Source organism: Nuphar pumila, chromosome 2 (assembly GCF_984573655.1).
Source record: "Nuphar pumila chromosome 2, dmNupPumi1.hap1.1, whole genome shotgun sequence".
Classification (NCBI taxonomy): domain Eukaryota; kingdom Viridiplantae; phylum Streptophyta; class Magnoliopsida; order Nymphaeales; family Nymphaeaceae; genus Nuphar; species Nuphar pumila.
Window position 1 is genome coordinate 24843110 of NC_143250.1, and position 20444 is coordinate 24863553.

At 40.3% G+C, this 20444-nt stretch overlaps 1 protein-coding gene across 4 annotated transcripts in view; it reads right to left on the reverse strand.

The window, feature by feature from the left end:
• Positions 1-20444, reverse strand: part of CNX5 (co-factor for nitrate, reductase and xanthine dehydrogenase 5) — a 131792-nt gene that overhangs the window by 20330 nt on the left and 91018 nt on the right. For all 4 annotated transcript variants that reach the window (XM_089997440.1, XM_089997437.1, XM_089997438.1 and 1 more), the window contains one exon: positions 7076-7195. In XM_089997440.1, coding sequence (XP_089853566.1) covers positions 7076-7195 — 120 coding nt within the window. The remainder of the gene's footprint in view (positions 1-7075; positions 7196-20444) is intronic.

The window sequence follows — 20444 nt, forward strand, 5'->3', positions numbered from 1 at the left end:
GAGGATCGAGGTATGATTTCATACCATCGTGTGTAGCTCTAGCGTTCTACTCTCGCGGTGCAGCTTCGCCCATCGAGTCGTGCCCCTCGATTCAACATTGTATTAGTTTGTGCATGGGTTTGTCCCCTTGTCAGCTTGCACTCCCTGAGTGCAGTTTCGAGTGTATAGTGTATATCGTTTCACTTGCCTTAAAAGTCACGACACACACTTATGCACTTCGGTTCTCCAAAGACATCGTCTTAGGTGCAAACCCTATTTTCAGGATGTATAGCTATGTAAAGCAGAGATAGCAGCTGGATCTCTCAAACCGATGTATTTAGGAAATGTGTGTTACAACCTCAGTTCGCCTATCCAACACAACTCAGATAAACTTGTTTAGGAGCCTGTGCACGAGTAGGGCGGGGATCTTAGCGAGGTACTTGCGTCATCGCTAGATCGGCATTACATAACTTCTGATGCAGGACCTAGTTTCTAGGCTTTCTGGTTTAACCAAGATTATAGCGCTTTCCTTCCTTCATGAAGGTATTGTTGGATCTCTTACGAAGGATCCATGTTCTTCCTCTTGTCGTTGTACCCATAGTCACGTATGATATGTTTGGACTACAAAGAGCAGAACAAAAGGTCTGTAGTAACCTCTAAGCGTGTATTGACACATTGAGCTAATCCTGTTATGTTGATTTCGCCTGATAGGCAGAATGCTTGCGATTGTCTAAAGGACCCGAGCACAATAAGTTGGAACTTGAATGAGTTCACTGTAGACTTCTGTAAAGCAGAAGTGTTGGGATTTCCTGCGAGAGATCCATGCCCCTCTCATCGTGGTTGTACTTTTGAAGAGGTACGTTGCGTACTACGATGAGTAGGATGAGAGATATGCGGTTGCCTCGAATGTGCATTGGCACGTGTTGGAGATCATAAGAGATGTTTCTACCCTCGCTATGAGTTGACCCCTCTCATCATGGTTGTACTTTTAGATAAGTATGTTGCATACTGCGGTGAGCAAGATGAAAGGTGTGTGGTTGCCTTAAACGCACAATAGCGCGTATAATTCACCTAAATAATAATGCATGCGCCTTCACAGGCAAGATGCTCGATTGGATTGAAAGACCAGAGCATGTAGAATGGGACGGCAGTTAAGAAACCCTTCGTCGTGCTCATTCGGTTGGTTCATCAAGAGAGAGGATGGATGGTATAAAACTCCGATGGACAGTCATTAATGGCAATCTCGGGCAAAGATCTAACTTCCCCAGTCATTGGAGGTTAGGGGAATATCCTTCAGGCCACTTCTGCAGAAGTTCGGATGCGCATCCATTGGGCTTTTATTCTAGCCTTTGGGGATTTACTCTCTTGGTCACTGGCCGTCCCCTTAGGAGCGAACTCAGTCAGTCATTCAGGGTATAATAAAATACATAGCATAATGAACCCCCGAATTGATTCCGACTGTTTCTACGTTTTTTACCTTGTGCGTACCCACAACGGCGGACTCATAATGAGACAAGATATAACTTATACACATGATCATAAGATATGCATGTTGTGATGTGAATTGATTGTTTGCTTGTTAGTTCGGTACGCTACTTGTTAAGCTATGTACGCCCGTCGAGGCGTTACTCCAATTGGTAGAACTGCTTGTGCAATTCTCTGTTAGGTAATAACTAGCTTCTTATGCTAGTCAAATGCTTATTTGTTGACTTGCATCTTTTATGGTTGATGTGATTGCAACTAGGTTTGACGTAGCCACTTGTCTTATAAATGGCGTACATATTGTGATATCACTGCTACCGTATGATTGTTTATCATGTGTAACTTATGAATGCTTGTCTTATGCAATTGCTTTGCTTGACTGGTGGATAGAGTTAGTTACTTTTCACCTATAGTATCTGTGGGATTGCTATAGTTGCTTATTTAGCACTATCATCCTTTCTGCTCTTGTATGTAGTTGTTTGCTTTACTAGAGCTTTGCTTACTCCACAGTACTTTTGTTAGATCTGCTAGTCTTGTTTTTCCTGCTTGATCTAGCGATTATCTTGCTTATTGCAGCTTTTGTTCTTTCTTGTTTTTTGCACCCCTACTAGTCTCTTGTGAGACTGACCCATTTCATGGGCAGATGGTGAACAGGTTATACTGCTTGTGATGGCACGATGACGTGATGCGTTCAAGGCAAGGCCCTTTCCTGATGTTGTGTTTCCTGGGAACTCTTTTGATAGATGTGGTATAATGTTTCTTTGAAAGTATCTCTTCTGATTAGAACTCTGAATTTCTAAAACCGTATTATCAAACAATGATTCTTCTTTTCATTTCAAAAAGACTGAATACTTGAATTGCAAATCGGTTTATAAGGGGAAGTCTGCATTTGCGTTGTAATGAGCCCAAAGTCTTGGGACTTGCTATTTTGAACCTGATCTTCCGCTGAACTTCAGTTTCAAACTCTGATAAATGATTGATTTCAAAGCTTTCAACCTTTTTCAAAAAAGGTTTCAAGTCCACGATTTTGGGGCGTTACATTCTATGACCATCATGGAATATCTCAACAAGATGAAGACTATCACAGATCAACTTACAGTTATAGGATGTGTCGTGAGTGACAGTGATATGATGCAATAAACTCTCAGTGGATTAGTACCCGATTATAATATGATTGTCACTTCACTATTGTGTCTGCCTACTCTTCCTACTTTTGATGAGTTGCGAGCTAAATTGATTCAATATGAAATGACTTTGAAGGGATTTTCTGAAGAAACACATGCCCATGCAAATTCTCAAGTTTTTGCCACAAGAGTGACTTATGGTTGAGGACGAGGGCGAGGTGGACAAGGGCAAAATGGACACGGAGGACGTGGATTGCTTCCCACTCCGAATATCTAGACTTCCACTCAAGGACAAAGGTCAATCTCCACTTGCTTCCTTTGCAACAAAATGGGGCATATCAAGGCGAATTGTTGGCACAACCCAGAAAATAAAGAAAAGACTCCACAGACAACAAAAAAGAAAGCCCACTAATATCAGAGACAATGCAGAGATTAGAGATATATTAATATCTGCCTTATCAGAATTGAAACTAAAGCAGAATGATCAAGGCACATGGTTCGTCGATTCAGGGGCGGCAACTCAAGTGACTGATGATGCAGGTAAACTTTCTAAACCTATCTCTTATTTTGGCAAAAGTAAAATTGTCACTGGAGATGGATCCTATCATCATGTTTCTCATGTTGGAAAATCTATCATTCCCATGTCAGATTGTACTTTTAAACTTACTGATGTCCTTCATGCTCCAAATATCAAGAAAAATATTGTCTCTGTTTCTAAGTTTGTTAATGATAATCATGCTTTAGTCAAATTCACTCCCTTCTTTGTGCAGGTCAAGGACCTTCGCACAAGGGAAACATTCGCTGAAGAAAAGAGACGAGGCAATATGTATGTCTTTGAAGAAGCTCTATGTCATCCCGTCCGCCCTATTCATCTGGATTCGAAGCCTTCGTTAGAGTCGTGTTCCTTCTCATCAGCAAATGTTTTTAGTATTTCTGAATGTAATAAGCCTTCCTTATGGCATAGTCGATTAGGACATTGTAGTAGTCATTTGATTGAAAAACTTGTTTCCAATATTCTCATTCCAAAAGAAAGTCTCAATGTGGATAAGAAAAGTCAGAAGTGTTTCAGTTGTCTTTTGTGCAAAAGTCATGTATTGCCTTTCCATTCTATTAATAAAAGAGCTTCAAAGCCTTTTAAGGTAATATGTTCTGATGTATGGGGACCTGCCCCAGCCGCCTTCGAGTCTGGGAGCAGATACTACCTAATCTTTATTGATAGCTACTCTCGATACACCTAGATATATTTCATAAAAAATAAGTCAAAAGTTTTCCTTTTGTTCTAAAACTTTGTTTCTTTAGTAAAAAATCAATTCTCTGAGTCCATTCAATTCTTCCAATGTGACGGAGGAGGCGAGTTCTCATCTAGTGACTTTATTTTTTTTCTTCAAAACAATGGGATAGGAAGAAGAGTGTCCTGCCCACACACCCCTCAACAAAATAGAATTGTTGAGCAAAAACACAGGCATATTGTTGAAAGTGCTATGAGTATGCTCCATGATAGTAATCTTCCCATTAATCTGTGGACAGAAGTTTTTCATTCCGTCGTACATGTGATAAATAAACTGCCTATGGTTGTTCTAGAAAATAAGTCTCCCTATTACTGTCTTTTTGGAGCTCATCCTAGTTATCATGATTTGCGTGTTTTTGGATGTGTTTGTTATATGCATATTGATCGGTCCCTAAGAAACAAGTTTCAGGATAAGGCTCAAAAGTGTAGATTTGTGGGATATGCCGAAGACTACAAAGGATATAGGTGTTACGATCCCGTCAATAGATGTATCAGAGTCTCAAGAAATGTCATCTTCGATGAACACAATTTTGATCATAAAGCTGGCACAATGGATATGCCCTCTACCACCACCGAAGTCTACCATCCTTGGCTGAATTCAGAACTTTTTGCTGGTTCCAATGAAGTCTGCTCTCCAGATTGTGGGCAGCAGGAAGAAGAAATGTTTGAAACTATTGGCACATCGGGATTACAGAATGGGGAAGAAATACCATCTGTACTGGGCAGATACAAGGGCATTTGCTATACTAGACAGAGAACGATGGCATCGCCAAATTTTTTAAATCATGCCTCAGCAACTGCACCTACTTCCTCTCATACTCTTGAGGTCAGAAGATCCAATCGCATGCGACATCCTATTGATAGATGGGTCAGTTACAACAATTTCTCCTTGGACTTTCAGCTCTTCTTAACTGCTCTGAATAAGGAAGATGAACCTATCATGTACTATCAGGCAGCTACTTCTACCAAATGGGTAGAAGCCATGAATGATGAAATGCAAGCCTTACATGAATGTGGAACCTGGGAAATCGTCCCCAGACTACCTGACAAAAATGTTGTTGAATGTAAATGGGTTTACAAAATAAAGTATAAACCAGATGGAACCATTAAACGATACAAGGCGAGACTGGTTGCAAAAGGATTCACTCAAGAAGCAGGGCAAGACTATGATGAGACATTCAGTCCAGTAGTGAGAATGGGAATAATTCGAATTATTCTTTCACTGGTTGTTGAACATGGATGGAAGCTGAGTCAACTTAATGTTAAGAATGTCTTTTTACATGGGGATTTAAAGGAGGAAGTCTACATGGAACAACCCCCTGGATATCAAGAGCAAAACTGTAAAACGCATGTGTGCAGGCTCAAAAGGGCTATCTATGGACTAAAACAAGCATCTCGCTCTTTGTTTGACAGCTTCTCTCTTGAGATTCAGAAGCATGGATTCTCACGCTCTCTACTAGATCACTCATTACTTATTTTTAGAACTCAGAATGTGATCACTCTATTGTTAATTTATGTTGATGATATAGTTATCACAGAAAACTCTGAAGATAACATCAAAGAAGTAAAAGACCTATTAGGACAGAGGTTCAAAATGAAAGATCTCGGAGCCTTGCGCTATTTTCTTGGCGTAGAGGTCAATAGCCAGGCTCATGGGTTGACCCTCACTCAGTACAAGTATACGATAGATGTTCTCAGCAAGGCAGGTATGAAAGACTGCAAACCTTTAGCAACTCCTAGTGTGCTCCACCAAAAATCAAGTACTCATGATGGAGACCTGTATGAGGATCCCACCAGGTACCGCAGTCTAATAGGCATGTTGCAGTATCTCACATTTACTCGACCTGATATAGTTTATTCAGTCAATCAAGTGTTTCAATTTATGCATACACCTCGTACTAGACACATGGAGGCAGTTAAAAGGATAATCAGATATCTGAAAAGGACCATTGGAGATAGCTTGATATATTATCCACAATCATCTGGTAAGAATGTGTGTGAACTTACTGTATATTGTGATGCAGACTAGGCAGGAGATCTTGATGAGCGAAGGTCCACGTCGGGATATTGTGTTTTTATTGGGAGAAACTTAGTCTCTTGGAGTAGTAGAAAACAAAAGACTGTTGCTAGATCAAGCACTGAAGCTGAGTATAGATCCATGGTTGCCGCTCCTGCTGAAGTCACATGGGTCAGGCATTTACTAACTGAAGTAGGAGAAACTATCTCTCCGTCTACCTTGCTGTGTGACAATCAAAGTGCTCTCAATATGTCATTCAATCCAGTACACCACAGTCGCGCCAAACATATTGAGATCGACCAACATTTTGTGAGACAAAAGGTTGAAGAAAAAGAAATTGAGCTTGAATTTGTTAACACCGAAAGACAAGTTGCTGACATTTTTACCAAAGGCTTGACAAAAGATCGCTTTTGGATGCTTAAAGGCAAGTTGTTCATGGTTCAGAACCATGATCAACTTGAGAGGGGGTGAAAAAGTGTGTGTGTTTTGGGTCTAGATCTTATACCAGACCCGAGTCCATTCATGTATAACTCTCTACTCTGTATTTTTACTTGTGTTCCGGGTTTGGATATTACACGAGACCCGAACCCACAATGTAAACTTAAACATATTAATACAGTTGTTAGGTCACGATTTCATTAACGAAATCGTGACAGCCGCAACCTCTCTTCTCCTATTACTTTCTCTCTCTTCTCAACACAGGTTAAAGAGGAGATTCTTTCATTAACTTTATTAATTTTGTCTAATTTATACTGTCCTGAAAAAAATAGCTCTGAATTTGTATTGTCTTGTTTATATATAAATCATCAACTAAATTCTGCAATAAAATACTAGTATTTGCTTGAATTTGTCTCTCACATATTACTAGCTTGATAACTTCCCTCTTTCTGTATTCAAAAGTTTAGAACACACAAAAACATTTATACACAAAATGTGCCCTTGTCCATGTCATAGACAATCAAGCTTCTCTACGCTCAACTAATTGTGCACACAACTTTTCCTTTCTAAGGTGTATCAACACAAACTTCTCATTCTCAGGTATTTCTGGGCATTCAAAATAAATCTTCTGAAACATGCAAGTATGCATAGTAAAAAATTCTAGTATGTATGCTATCAACAAGCCATTTTCAATCAGTCAAAACAATAGCAAAAGAAAAAGGAGAGAGAGAGAGGAATGATGGGTACCTTATCAGACATTGGGGATTGAGTAAAATTTTCATAGTCAAATTCCTGGAATGTTTGCAAGGTCAGCTCTGGATTTTCTCCACAAGCAGCACAATGCAAAGACCTCTCTCTTATCTTAACCTACAGAACAATTTACAAGGTTAATGTATGCTCTCAATCACCCTAAACTGGATAAAAATCAACAAGACAATTCTAAAGTGTCAGTACATAACAAAACAAAATCAATTCGTAATGTAAAGGAGAAACTGTAAACCTGAATGTGAATAGCATACATCTATTTCATGCAAGAAAGTCGATCATAAAATCATCTGACTTATGTTGAGCATTAACACAAAACTTTAAACAGCAAGGGATAAGAACATGCATCCAATTACATATTAAAAGAATTTCTATAACATTATCATTCAGATATGTAAATATCAAATACTGTTTTTTTCACAAATTTTATTGCAATTTTATTCATTTTCAAGGAAACATGCATCCATCTTTTGCTTGTACTGTCTAACTCACAAAGACATGGGTGTGTCATAAATGTGAATGATTTCGCAAAATTTCAGAAAATATGACATGGTGTGTGTGTGTCTGTGTGCGTATATATATAGATAGACAGATAGATATATGCAAAAAAGGGTTTCTTGTCTTTTGTCTTATGAAAGCATTTTTGTGTTAAATGTTAATATAATACAATTAATATAAAGTACTTTACATTGCTGTCATTTTTGTAAAATTTGATAAGTGAGATGAGAGTGCTCTCTCTCTCATCTTAAATGAGATATGATGGACTCTCTCTCTCTCTCTCTCTCTCTCTCTCTCTCTCTCTCTCTCTCTCTCTCTCTCTCAAATGAGTGTGATGATTGATGAAAAGACATAAAATTATGACATGTCATACTCTCTCTCTCTCAAATAAAACACTTTTTCTTTAAATTTTAAATGGTCAAAATATATTACAAGGTTGATTGTGTCATCGGTGTGTCATAATCTATGTCACAGGGATTCGGCTAGCAGGGTGCCGCACCCGCGTCGACGCGACTCGACGCGGGTGCGGGTGCGGCACCGGGTGCGGTCAACCCGATCCTGACCGCACCCAGGATCATTTAAGTCCATTTTTTTTTGGGATTTTTTTTTAAAAAAATTTTGCCCTATGCTGCGAATTTTTTTTTAAAAAAAAAAATCTGTTGACAGCAGCTGTCAGCTGCTCGATTCTTTTTTTTAAAAAGCAGCTCTGTCAGCTGGCTGACGGCAGCAACTGTCAGTTGCTCGATTTTTTTTAAAAAAAAACAGCTGTCTGTCAGCTGCTGACAGACAGCTGCTTTTTAAAAAAAAAAATCGATTCGTAAGGGAGGGGAACCCCGACCCCCTATATATATATATATATATATATATATATATATATATATATATATATATATATATATATATATATATATATATATATTGACATTTTTTCCCCTGCCGCACCTGGGTTTTTTGGAAGTGCCGAATCCCCGCACCCGCACCCGCACCCATGTGACATAGGTCATAATGTACATGGTGTATGCTGTGTCTTGCGGTGCCATATGACATGCACCTGTTTTGGTGTGTCGCTGTGACACAGTTAAGTGTTTTATACTTTTATGGCTGTTAACAATACAAATTGATGCCAAACCCTCTATATTTTCAGTGTTGACACATTCTTAAAGCTGACCGGTAGGATCACCATGCAATCTTGTCTTAAAGCTTTAAAGAACTATTTTAGACCAAGATTTGTACCAGGGGAAGAAATGGCTTAATATTTCGAGTTAATGGGCATATTGCCTTCAGAGAAATGTGTCAAAATAAGTCACTCTCTCTCATAAACCCGTCACAGCAAGGAGGAATGCTGTGCATTCACCAAATGGGCCTTAGTATGCTTCTATTTTCTGGCCGAATCAGCATGGTGAAGGTTCATGGGACATCCATTTGTTCACATACTAGTTTTCAGTTGGATTCTTGATGCCCTATTGCATGAAATTTTAACTGTAACATCCTTTTCTACTCATATGACTTACCTTTTTCTTACAGGTCAGCAGAAAAGAAACAACTTACTCATCATACATGAATAAGTGTATTACATTAATAATGCTTGTCCCAATTGAGGCAAATACTTTCAGTCAAAGGACACTTTAACAGTATAATACTCTAAAGGTGTGATGTAATGGTTCATACAATTTCAATGAAAAATAGATGAACCTATTTTTTTATACTTTTATTTATTATTCTCTTACAAGAACTTTTTATTTTTCAGTTTATTTATTTTTGCCAATAAAAATGCAAGTATGAACTGATGATGTTAAAATCTGTTCACTAAGTGAATTGTTTTTTCAAAAAAAATGATAAAATCGGCTCGATTCGACTCTATTTGAATTATTTTTTCAATCGGGCCATTACAAAGGTTATTTTTTACAAATATATTTTTAAAACACTTGTAAGTGAATCAATTCAAGGCTGAGATCCGCCCAATTTGGGATGATTCTGTTAATTCGGCAAAAAATCGGCTAATTTTTGGGATATGAGCAAATCAACCCCTGTTTCATTTTGTTAAGGGACAGATTTGATCTGAATCAAACTATTCAGATCGATTTTGACGACAATATTTCAATTTCTCAAGAGATATTGTCAGGTGATGTTTTGTCGTTTTAAACATTTGTCACGATGCTATTGACAGTTATCCTTCATTTACAGGTCTGTTTGAACTCAGATTTGTCTCTTCTTGCTGTCGATCACTGAAATGAAATGGGGATCTTCGAAACACGAGCTTTGATTAACAAGAGCAAGTGTCAAGAATGACACTAAAGCATAACCCTTAAAAAGGGTATAACTGGAAACAAAATAAAAATAAAAATGTATTCTTTATTGATATGAAAAACCAATTGCTTAAGAAGCATTGGAGTAAAATACAAGAGGGGCTGCACCCCTTTATATACATAGCTGAAAGAGGACTCAATAGAGCTGTTGGGCACAGTCCAACAGCTCTATTTAGAGCTGTTGGAATGTGTCAGTCCAACAGCTCTATTAAGAGCTGTTGGACTGTGTCAGTCCAACAGCTCTATTGCTAGTCAAGTCTGGACAGGACTTGACTAGCAACAGTCATTCTAGTTCAAACTGAACTAGATGACATAAAGACAAAAAATAAAAATAAAGGAAAAAAAATACAGAAAAGAAAGAAATTAAAAAATGTATTTATATATATATATATATAATAATATAATATTATTATATGTACAGTTTTACATTTTAACACTCCCCCTCAAACTTACGGTACAATGAGCGAAAGTTTGTCTAAGAGAAAGTGAAATCGGGGAGCAGCGAGAGGCTTTGTAAAGAGGTCTGCTAACTGATATTCTGAAGTGACATATGGCAGATCAATTATCCCGTGTAGATATTCCTCTCTGACGTAGTGACAATCCATTTCGATGTGTTTGGTGCGTTCGTGGAATGTTCTGTTACTGGCAATGTAGATCGCACTTTTGTTGTCACAACACATTTGTGAAGCCTTTGTTGCTTCAACTCCCATGTCAGCAAGCAGTCGTCGGAGCCAAACTACTTCCATGGTCGTGGTTGCCATGGCTCTGTATTCAGCTTCGGTGGATGAGAGAGATACCTTCTGCTGCTTTTTACACCTCCACGAGATTAATGATTCCCCTAAAAAGACACAAAAGCCAGTGGTTGAGTGTCTGTTATTGGGATCACCTCCCCAATCAGCATCAGTATATGCAATTAAATCAAGAGAAGAGGAGGAAGATAAGAAAAGTCCTCGTGAAAGAGAGGACTTGATGTATCTGATAATACGCATGACTGCTCCCATATGAACAGAAGTAGGAGCATGTTGAAATTGACTTGCTGTATGAACAGCATGTGCTATATCTGGTCTGGTAATGGATAGATAGGAAAGTGCCCCGACAAGCTGTCTGTAAGGAGTAGGGTCTGCAAGAAGTTCTCCATCATCAATCTTCATTTTAACATTAACAACTTCTGGAGTGTCAACTTTCTTATCATCAGTAATACCAGACCTGAAAACAATATCAAAAACAAATTTAGTCTGAGATAATAAATATCCTCTAGGAGAATAAGCAACTTCAATGCCTAAAAAATATCTCAACAAGCCCAAATCAGTCATTTCAAAATGAGATTTAAGAAGTGTTTTGATTGTTTCAACTCCCTGTTTATCGCTTCCGGTGATGATCATATCATCCACATAGAGAAGAAGCACAATGATCCCTGCATCAGAATTCTTAATAAACAAAGCAGTGTCAGTTAAACAGAATTGAAAACCAATATCAATCATAACACGACTAAACCTATCATACCAAGCTTTTGGTGCTTGTTTAAGTCCATAAAGAGCTTTTTCTAAGCGAAGGACTTTACCCTTAGGAATACTTAGACCAGAAGGGGGTTCCATATATACTTCTTCAACTAGCTTTCCATTTAAAAAAGCATTTTTGACATCCATTTGAAAAATAGACCATTTTTTGATAGAAGCTAAGGCAATTAAGGTTCGGACAGTAGTCATACGAGCCACCGGAGCAAAGGTTTCTTCATAATCAATCCCATATTCTTGGGCATAACCTTTGGCTACTAAACGGGCTTTATATCTTTCAAGAGTACCATCACTCTTGGTTTTAATTTTATAAACCCATCGACATCCTATAGTTTTCTTCCCTGGAGGAAGATCTTGAATATTCCATGTAGAAGCCTTTTCAAGTGCATCTAATTCAACTTTCATGGCTTCTATCCATTTGATATCATTTTTTGCTTGAAAATATGTGGATGGTTCTTCATATGAGTGAATTAATGCAATAACTGCCCTATATGTGGGTGAGAAAGACTCGTATGATACAAACTTTTCTGGAGGCCTCGAGATTCGGGATGATTGTCTAGTTGGAATGTTAGAATATTTCTCAAGTGCACATGGAGTATTAGACTCTTGTCGCCTGGAATATTGAATACTAGTATCTCTATGAACTTCTTCATTTTCAACATTAAGATCAATAATTCTTGGATTATCATCAAAGTTACAATCAAGGTCATATTCATCAGATGTTGATGTTAGATCTAGCAAAAAGGAGTACTCAGTGACGTCTTTTAATTTTCTAAAATCAAAGAAGCTCTCCTTTTCAAGAAAGGAAACATTTCTAGACACATATAGTTTATTATTTTTGAAGTCAAAACATCTATAACCTTTCTGGTTTTCAGCATATCCTAAAAAGGCACAGGGAATCGCACGAGGGGAAAGTTTATCATTTTTGTCAGTAAATATGAAACATTTGCACCCAAATATTCTTAATCTAGAGTAGTCTGGAGAAATGTTCATAAGTTTTTCAATGGGAGTGATATTTTGTAACGAAGAAGATGGCATCCTATTAATGAGATAGGTGGCAGTTAAGGCAGCTTCTGCCCAAAAGTCTTTAGGGACTTGATTTGCTATTAATAAAGTTCTAGTGGTTTCTATAATATGGCGATGTTTTCGTTCTGCCAGTCCATTTTGTTAAGGTGTATAAGGACAAGATCTTTGATGTGTGATGCCATGCAATTTAAGATAATTTTGAAAATCTGTGGATAAAAACTCTCCCCCTGAATCTGTGCGAAAAATAGTAATATCATTTTGAAATTTGTTTTTAACCATATTATGAAAAGTTTGAAAGTATGAAAATACTTCAGACTTATGTTTGAGAAAGTACATCCACGTATGTCGGGAGAAATCATCGACAAAAATAACATAGTAAACAAATCCTCCTTTAGAAATTACTGGTGCAGGACCCCAAACATCCGAGTGTATTAATTCAAGTGGTCTTGAAGAGAAAAAGGTTCTGTTCTAAAATGGTAATCTTTTCATTTTGCCGAGAATACAATCTTTACAATCAAATGATTCAGAGTTACAAAATTTCCCTAGATTTGGAAAATGTTGGATTTTGGCTATATGTGGGTGACCAAGTCTCTTATGCCACAATTCCAACTCTATTTTTTGAATATTATAACAAAAAGCTTTCTTCGGCATTTCCAAAAAATCCATGTAATAGAGTCCTCCTTCTCTATGGCCTTCCCCAATCAGCTTGCCTGACTGGCGATCCTGTACCCAACAACCATGAGAAGAAAAAGAAATATTACACCCATAATCAGAAATTTGAGATACAGATAAAAGATTTAAATTTAATTTGGGAACATGTCTAATTTCTGGAATAAAAAAATTTTTTGTTTTATAAATTTTTTCAAAATCTCCTATTCCTTCTATTTCAAGAGAAGTCCCATCAGCAGTAAAGACCTTTGACACACTTGTTTTATTTTTAACACATTTGGATAGACTTTGATTATTTGGGGTCATATGAAAAGATGCACCAGAGTCAAGAAGCCAAGAAATTTTACCTAAATCAGAAAAAGATGAGGCTGCTGCGCCGGTTGAAGCTTCAGATGAGGAAGAGGCACCTTTGATGAGAGGCTGAAGGATCTCCATTAGTTGGGCCAGGGAAACTGGTGCATCCTGATCTTTAGGCTCTGATCCAGCAATTGCAGCTCTTTTTTCTCTCAGCTCCTTAAGTTTGGGACATTGTGGCCTGTAGTGTCCCGGTTCATGACAGTGATGACAAATAACTTTCTTCTTATCATAGTCACCATTTTGTCGGTTAAAGTGAGGAGGCCTATATGATCGAACATGATTCCCTGGTCTAGACACGGCTAAAACGGAATCATCTTCAATTTTTGAAGAACCTTTCCGGAGACGATTTTCTTCCATTGTTAACTCTTCAATAGTTTCAACAATAGAAGGAATTTTTCCCCGGTGAAGTAGGGCCGATTTAGTGGTTTCAAATTCCGGCCTTAATCCAGTGATAAACTGGTAAAAATGTTCAACATCGAGTTGTTTCTGACGAAGCTCGATGTCTTCGGCACAATGCCACTTTGGTTCTAAAAGGGAAAGTTCTTCCCAAAGTTCGGACAACCCATTGTAATATTCACGAATAGTTTTGTCTCCTTGTGTCATCATTCGAACTTTTTCTTGGAGGTTGCACACGTGTGCAATATCTTTAAGGGAATACATATTCTTAAGGTATTCCCATGCCTTATCGGCATGATCAAATTTGGCAAGACTTGAGCATTTTTTAATGTCAACGCTATTGATAAGCCATGACATTATCTTCGCATGAGATATTCTCCATTCTTTCCATTTCTTCTCGTATGAGGCAATAGCCTTGATTTTCTCTTCTTCCGATAGAGGGGCGTCTTTATCTCCCTCCTTTTTAGTAAGAGATAGCTTAGGTTCCGAATCGGAACCATCCACAATCCCCCATAAGCCTTTTCCCCATATATTGTGCTTCATGATTGAAGCCCATGTTACATAGTTCGTATCGCTTAGTTTCATAGGCATGATGGTGACTTTATCATTGTCATCCATCGATTACAAGGAGAGAAAGAATAGGGATAGAAGAGAAACAAGAAGGAAAATGAGAAAGAAAGAAAAAAAAAACAATACAACAAGATGTGAAATTTTTTCCAATGAAGTGATAAAACACTTCTCTTCAAGTGGCGAACACTTTTGCAAACGGGCACGGAAACCGAGGCAGCTTTTCCTCAAGATTTAGTACTTCCGCGGCTCTGATACCATGAAATGAAATGGGGATCTTCGAAACACGAGCTTTGATTAACAAGAGCAAGTGTCAAGAATGACACTAAAGCATAACCCTTAAAAAGGGTATAACTGGAAACAAAATAAAAATAAAAATGTATTCTTTATTGATATGAAAAACCAATTGCTTAAGAAGCATTGGAGTAAAATACAAGAGGGGCTGCACCCCTTTATATACACAGCTGAAAGAGGACTCAATAGAGCTGTTGGGCACAGTCCAACAGCTCTATTTAGAGCTGTTGGAATGTGTCAGTCCAACAGCTCTATTAAGAGCTGTTGGACTGTGTCAGTCCAACAGCTCTATTGCTAGTCAAGTCTGGACAGGACTTGACTAGCAACAGTCATTCTAGTTCAAACTGAACTAGATGACATAAAGACAAAAAATAAAAATAAAGGAAAAAAAAATACAGAAAAGAAAGAAATTAAAAAATGTATTTATATATATATATAATAATATAATATTATTATATATACATATATGTACAGTTTTACATTTTAACAGATCACTACTTGTGTGCAGTTGAATTTGTGGACTAACTGCTGTATACGTTTCCTGATAAGAAGGCACTGCATTAGGCAACATTTTATGCAGCTCCTCAATGCTTTCCATGGTCTGATTATGTTCCAAGCTGCAGTCACCACCAATTCCTTGTAATAATGACAAATCTGACCAGAAATGTATATCATTAGTTTGTGCAGAAGTATTATTACTATGTGCCTGTTTGGTTTCAAATTTTCAATAATGCTGAAATGTTTTTCATCAAAAATGTGTTGTGATATGACTATGCATTTCTGCACCGGATTCCAACATCTATACACATTATATCCATCAGCGTACCCAACAAAACTGCAAACTTGAGCTTTAGGAGAGAATTTATTTATTTGGCATTCATCAATGTGAACATAGCAAATGCAGCCCCATACTCTCAACTCATCATATGATCGATTCATTCCATATAGCATGTAATATGGTGACTTGTCTCCTAGGATTCTTATGGGCAATCGAATAATGGCATAAACTGCAGTATGAAATGCTTTCGTCCACAACCCCAAAGGTGCATCACTCATGTGAGTCATGCTAAGAGCACTCTCCACCACGTGTCTATTTCTTTTCAACTACTCCATTCTGTTCTAGGGTATGCAGGCAGGAGTAGCTATGATGAATGTCATGGCCAAGTAAATAATTCCTAAAGCATGAGAGCAGTGCTGACCCCCAACATCACTTTGGAAACTAACTATAGCAGGCCCGAATTGACTCTTGACATAAGATTTGTATTTTATAAAGAAAATCCATGTGAATCTACTATAGTCATCAATAAAGGAAACATAATATTTGTTGGATGGGAAAGAAACTTTAGGTGCAAGCCCACAAACATTAAAATGCACAATTTCAAAAGGAAAGGAAGTTCTTTTATTAAAATGTTGAAATAGGAGTTGATGACTTTTACATATTTGACAACTTAGACATACAGAATCACTCATCAACTCTTTATTACAAGACACATTCAACATGACTCCTTTATTAGTGACTTCAAGAACGGGACACTGCAATGCGCCAAACAATGATGTCAAAGATCAACATTCCTTTGACTGGACTTGGCTTCCGAAATCAAAACTTGGACTATGGACTGGACGGACTACCGTGAGCTTCCTTGATGACAAAGAGATTGTTGTATCTTAACCTTTCAGCATATGTGTTGCTTGTGTGAATGTCCTTCACATCCACAAAAGATGTAAAGAGAACGTAAAGAGTTAGTTTGATCACATAATTGAGACACGAAAAGAAGATTCTTTCTAATACTAGAAACAAGAAAAGTATTTGGTAAAGATACATGATCAGTTTTACAAGGAAGTTGGGCATTTCCTACATGACTAATAGGGTGAGGAGTCCGATCTCTGACAATTATTGTAAAACCCTCAGGAAAAAAAATTGTTGGACCCGGGTCGGATCCAGATTTGGACCCGACCCGGATCCAAAAGGAGAGGCAGTCGGGCACCGCCTCACTGCCCACCGCCTGCGTATTTTATAAATAAAACACGCAGGGGGGAGGGACAGTCGACCAGCCCCTCCCCCCATGCGACGACCATCGCCGCTCCCGTCTCTCTCTGCTCTCTCCCCCCGACTCTCTCTCGTCGGCTCGCAGGAGACCCCCTCCGCCGCCGCCACCGACGACTGCCTTCGTCCCCTTCGACGTCACTGATGCCTAAGGCTTCCAAGTACGCTCCTCTCATCTCCCCCTTTTCTTCTTCTTTTCAGTCGGCAGGCTGCCAAGGGCGATGCCCCCTGCCGCCTATGTCCGACTGGTTGGCAGGGGCTTTTGCCCTTGCCTCTCGCCTTTCGGAGAGCCGACAGGGGGCAACGCCCCCCTGCCGCCTGTTTTTGCTCAGTCAGCGGAGGTTTCCAACCCCTACCCCTCTCGCACCCTCGTCTTCTTCTTATTCTTCTTCTCCGTGTTCAGTCGACCGACAGGGGGGTGGGGCCCCCTGTAGTCACCTCTCGTCGGTAGGGAGACTTTCCCCCTGCCTCTCTCTTTGGGTAGACCGACAGAGGGACGGAGCCCCTGTCGTCGCCTCTCGTTTGCAGGGGGGACTCCCCTCCTGGCTCTCTCTTTGGATCAACCGATAGGGGGGCAAAGCCCCCTGTCGTCGCCTCTCGTCGGCAGGGGGACTTCCCCCCTGTCTCCCTCTTTGGTTCGACCGACAGGGGAGCAGAGCCCCCTGTCGTTGTTCTTTTGTGTTAGGCAGGACGGAGCAGAGCCCCTTGCCTGTGTCTTTTCTTCGGCCGGTGGGCACGGTGGGAGGACTGGGTCCCTTCCCGTCGCCCTATGCTTGCAGGGTAGGGGAGGGTCGAGCCCTCCCTGTGTTCTCTTTCTGCTTGGCAAACAGGGGCTCGTCCCCTATCTTTGTTTCTTTTTGCAGGACAGAACAGAGTCGTCGTCGCTGCCCTTTTGCAGAGATGGCAGAGGACCGCGCCCCTAGCCCTCTTTGATGTTTGGCATGAGGGGAGCAAGGCTCCCTGCCTCTGCCACCGTTTGTCGCCCGCATCCTGCTGCCTTGTTGCCTCCCTGTTTCTCGCTGACAGCAGGGGCTCCCAGCCTCTGCCCCTACTTGCGCTATAGCAAGTGCGCAAGGACACGATGCCCATACCTCTGCTTCCTTCGCGTTAGGTCAGTGGCAATGCCCTCGACCTTCTGTTTTTTGTGTTAGCTTGCTAAGATTATCGTTTTTGCAGCTCGTACAACTGATCTCGCTCGCGCTCTGCGACCCGAGCCGTCAATCGTTTACACCCGCAGACGCCAGCAAGCTTGCAACTCCCCAAGGTAGGAGAAGATTGCACGGAAGACTTGGACAATTGAATTGAGTTCAATTAAATAAATAGATATGCATTTATATATCGTATATATTTATACGAGTATGCATTTAACTCAAGGACGCGGTTTCGCGATTCTTGTCCTTTACTTTCTCTCACGTCTTCCTTTTTGTCGCCGCATATTGCGCCTAGGCTTTGCTTGCACACTCATGCTTAAGTCTTTACTTTGTCGTCGCGCTTTGCGCCCAAGCTCTTGCTTTTGCAAATGTTTTGTTACTGTCTTGCTATTGCAGATGATGCTCAGGTTCTCGTTCATTGCATGCGCTTTTGAGGCATCCTCGTGGAGGATGCACGGGGCATTTACTGTTCTCTCTCTCTTGCGACAAGAGTTGAGTCAAGAGCTCAGCAATACATCCTCGTCTAAGGAGAGGGATACCTCACAAGGATCCTGGCTCTTCGAGTACGTAGTCCTGCAGAGTAGACTTGAAGTTTAGGGAGCTACGCAAAAGCATCAAAGACTGCCCAAATCGAAGCATTTGGAAGGATGTGATTGGCTGGTTCTGTTGAGAAACCCGTATCCCGTCTATCGAGGCCGGTATCGAGTTATGCGAGACATGTAGATACCCCGATAGCAGATGAGATTCTAGAAAATCGCATGCCAAATGTTAGCACAAGTTGTTGGCACAAGCTGCTGCCTGTTTCAAAAGATAAAAAATGTCAAAGTATAGTTTGAGAAGCATTACATTTTTTGTGAAACACTTCTGTTGAGGTTTCTATTAAGGAACTATACCCCTTTCATTCTAGAGTACCTGTAGTCGTGCACTACACGCTAGTACTGCAATGATCGGATGAGACGGTCGTGCGACCTCGAATAGTGCTAAATGCACAATGCTGTAATCACATAAAATGGTGATTATTCGCTTTCACAGGCAAGATGCTCGAGTGGCTTTAAGACCACAACATAGAATGGGTCGTTAGTTAAGCAACACCTGATGCACCCATTCGCTTCTTGTTGTCTGTCAAGAGAGATGACAGAGCGGTACAAAACTCCGATGGACAGGCCATTAATGGCAGTCACGGGCGAAAGACCCGATTTTCTCAGTCAACGGAGGTTAGGAGAAAGGGGCTACAAAAGTTAGCTCAACACTTCTGCAAAAGTTGGATGCATCTGTGGCACTGCTTACCTGCCTTTGGGGAATCGTCTCTCGGCTAAAGTCGACTCCTTAAGAGCGGACTCAACTAGCTATTCGAGTTATTGAAAATACATAGAATAACAGACGCTCAAACTAGTCTCAGTTGTTTCTACGTTTTGGTTGTGCGTACCTGCAGGAAGTAAAATCGAAACCAGTGTTGTTAAAAGCGCGCCTCAAGGCGCAAAAAGCGCGCCTCGCCTCGAGGCGAGGCCCTTTTCGCCTTGAGGCGCACGTAAAAAGCGCAACAGCCTCAAGGCGTACGCCTCATGCGCCTTGAGGCGTATGCCTTGAGGCGAGGCGCGCCTCAAAGTGAGGCGCGCATTAAACATCGGATGGCCCGGACCCGAGTTCGACCCGGATCCGGGCCCGTATTCTCGAAAGATCGAGAACCTGTGTCTTTAAAAAAGACACAGGCGCTTCGGGGCGAGGGAAAGCCCTCGCCCCTTCTCTCTCCACTCCGTCCCCTTTCGTCCACCGCCACTGCTCGCCGCCGGCCACTGCTCGCCGCCGGCCACCACTCGCCGCCGGCCACCACTCGTCGATCACCGCCTCTGTTGAGAAGGGATCACTCGCAGTGCGACCACTCGCCGTGCGACCACTCGCCGCCGCCACTGCTGTCGCCGGCCACCACCCGTCGTCGATCATCGTTTTCCTTCAGGTATGGCTTTTTCGTTTTTTTTTTATTAACCAGGGGCGTAGCTAGGGGGGGCAAGACTGGGCTGTAGCCCAGTCCTGCCTCCCGAAACAGTTAATTTTTTTTTTTTTAAAAGCCCACTCTTACCCCAACCCTGATTCCATATGAAATAGATTTTTATCCATTTTTGTAGCTCAGCCCAGTCCTAGCCCAGCCCTGACTGCAGCAAATAGTTTGATTTGTCCATATGAAATAGATTTTTATTAATAATTGTAGCCATTTTTTGTCCATATGACTGCGGTCCCTTGTTTTCCTTTTTTGTCCATATAACTGCAGCGATGATGATTTCTTGGTGTGCAATCAAATATGCGATGTCCTGAATTGTTTAAGCATGCATTGATTTGGTTTTTCGTCAATAATGCTTGCTTACTTGAGGCATATGAGAGAGAGAGAGAGCCTGGACATCTTGTGCAGAATACAGTCCAAAAATTAATTCCTTGCTGCTAAATTTGCATATTTTATTATTCTTTTGGAAAGCATCATTTGATTTTCATGGTGGCGAATAAATTTGTTGAATGAAACAATAAAAAACAACTTTT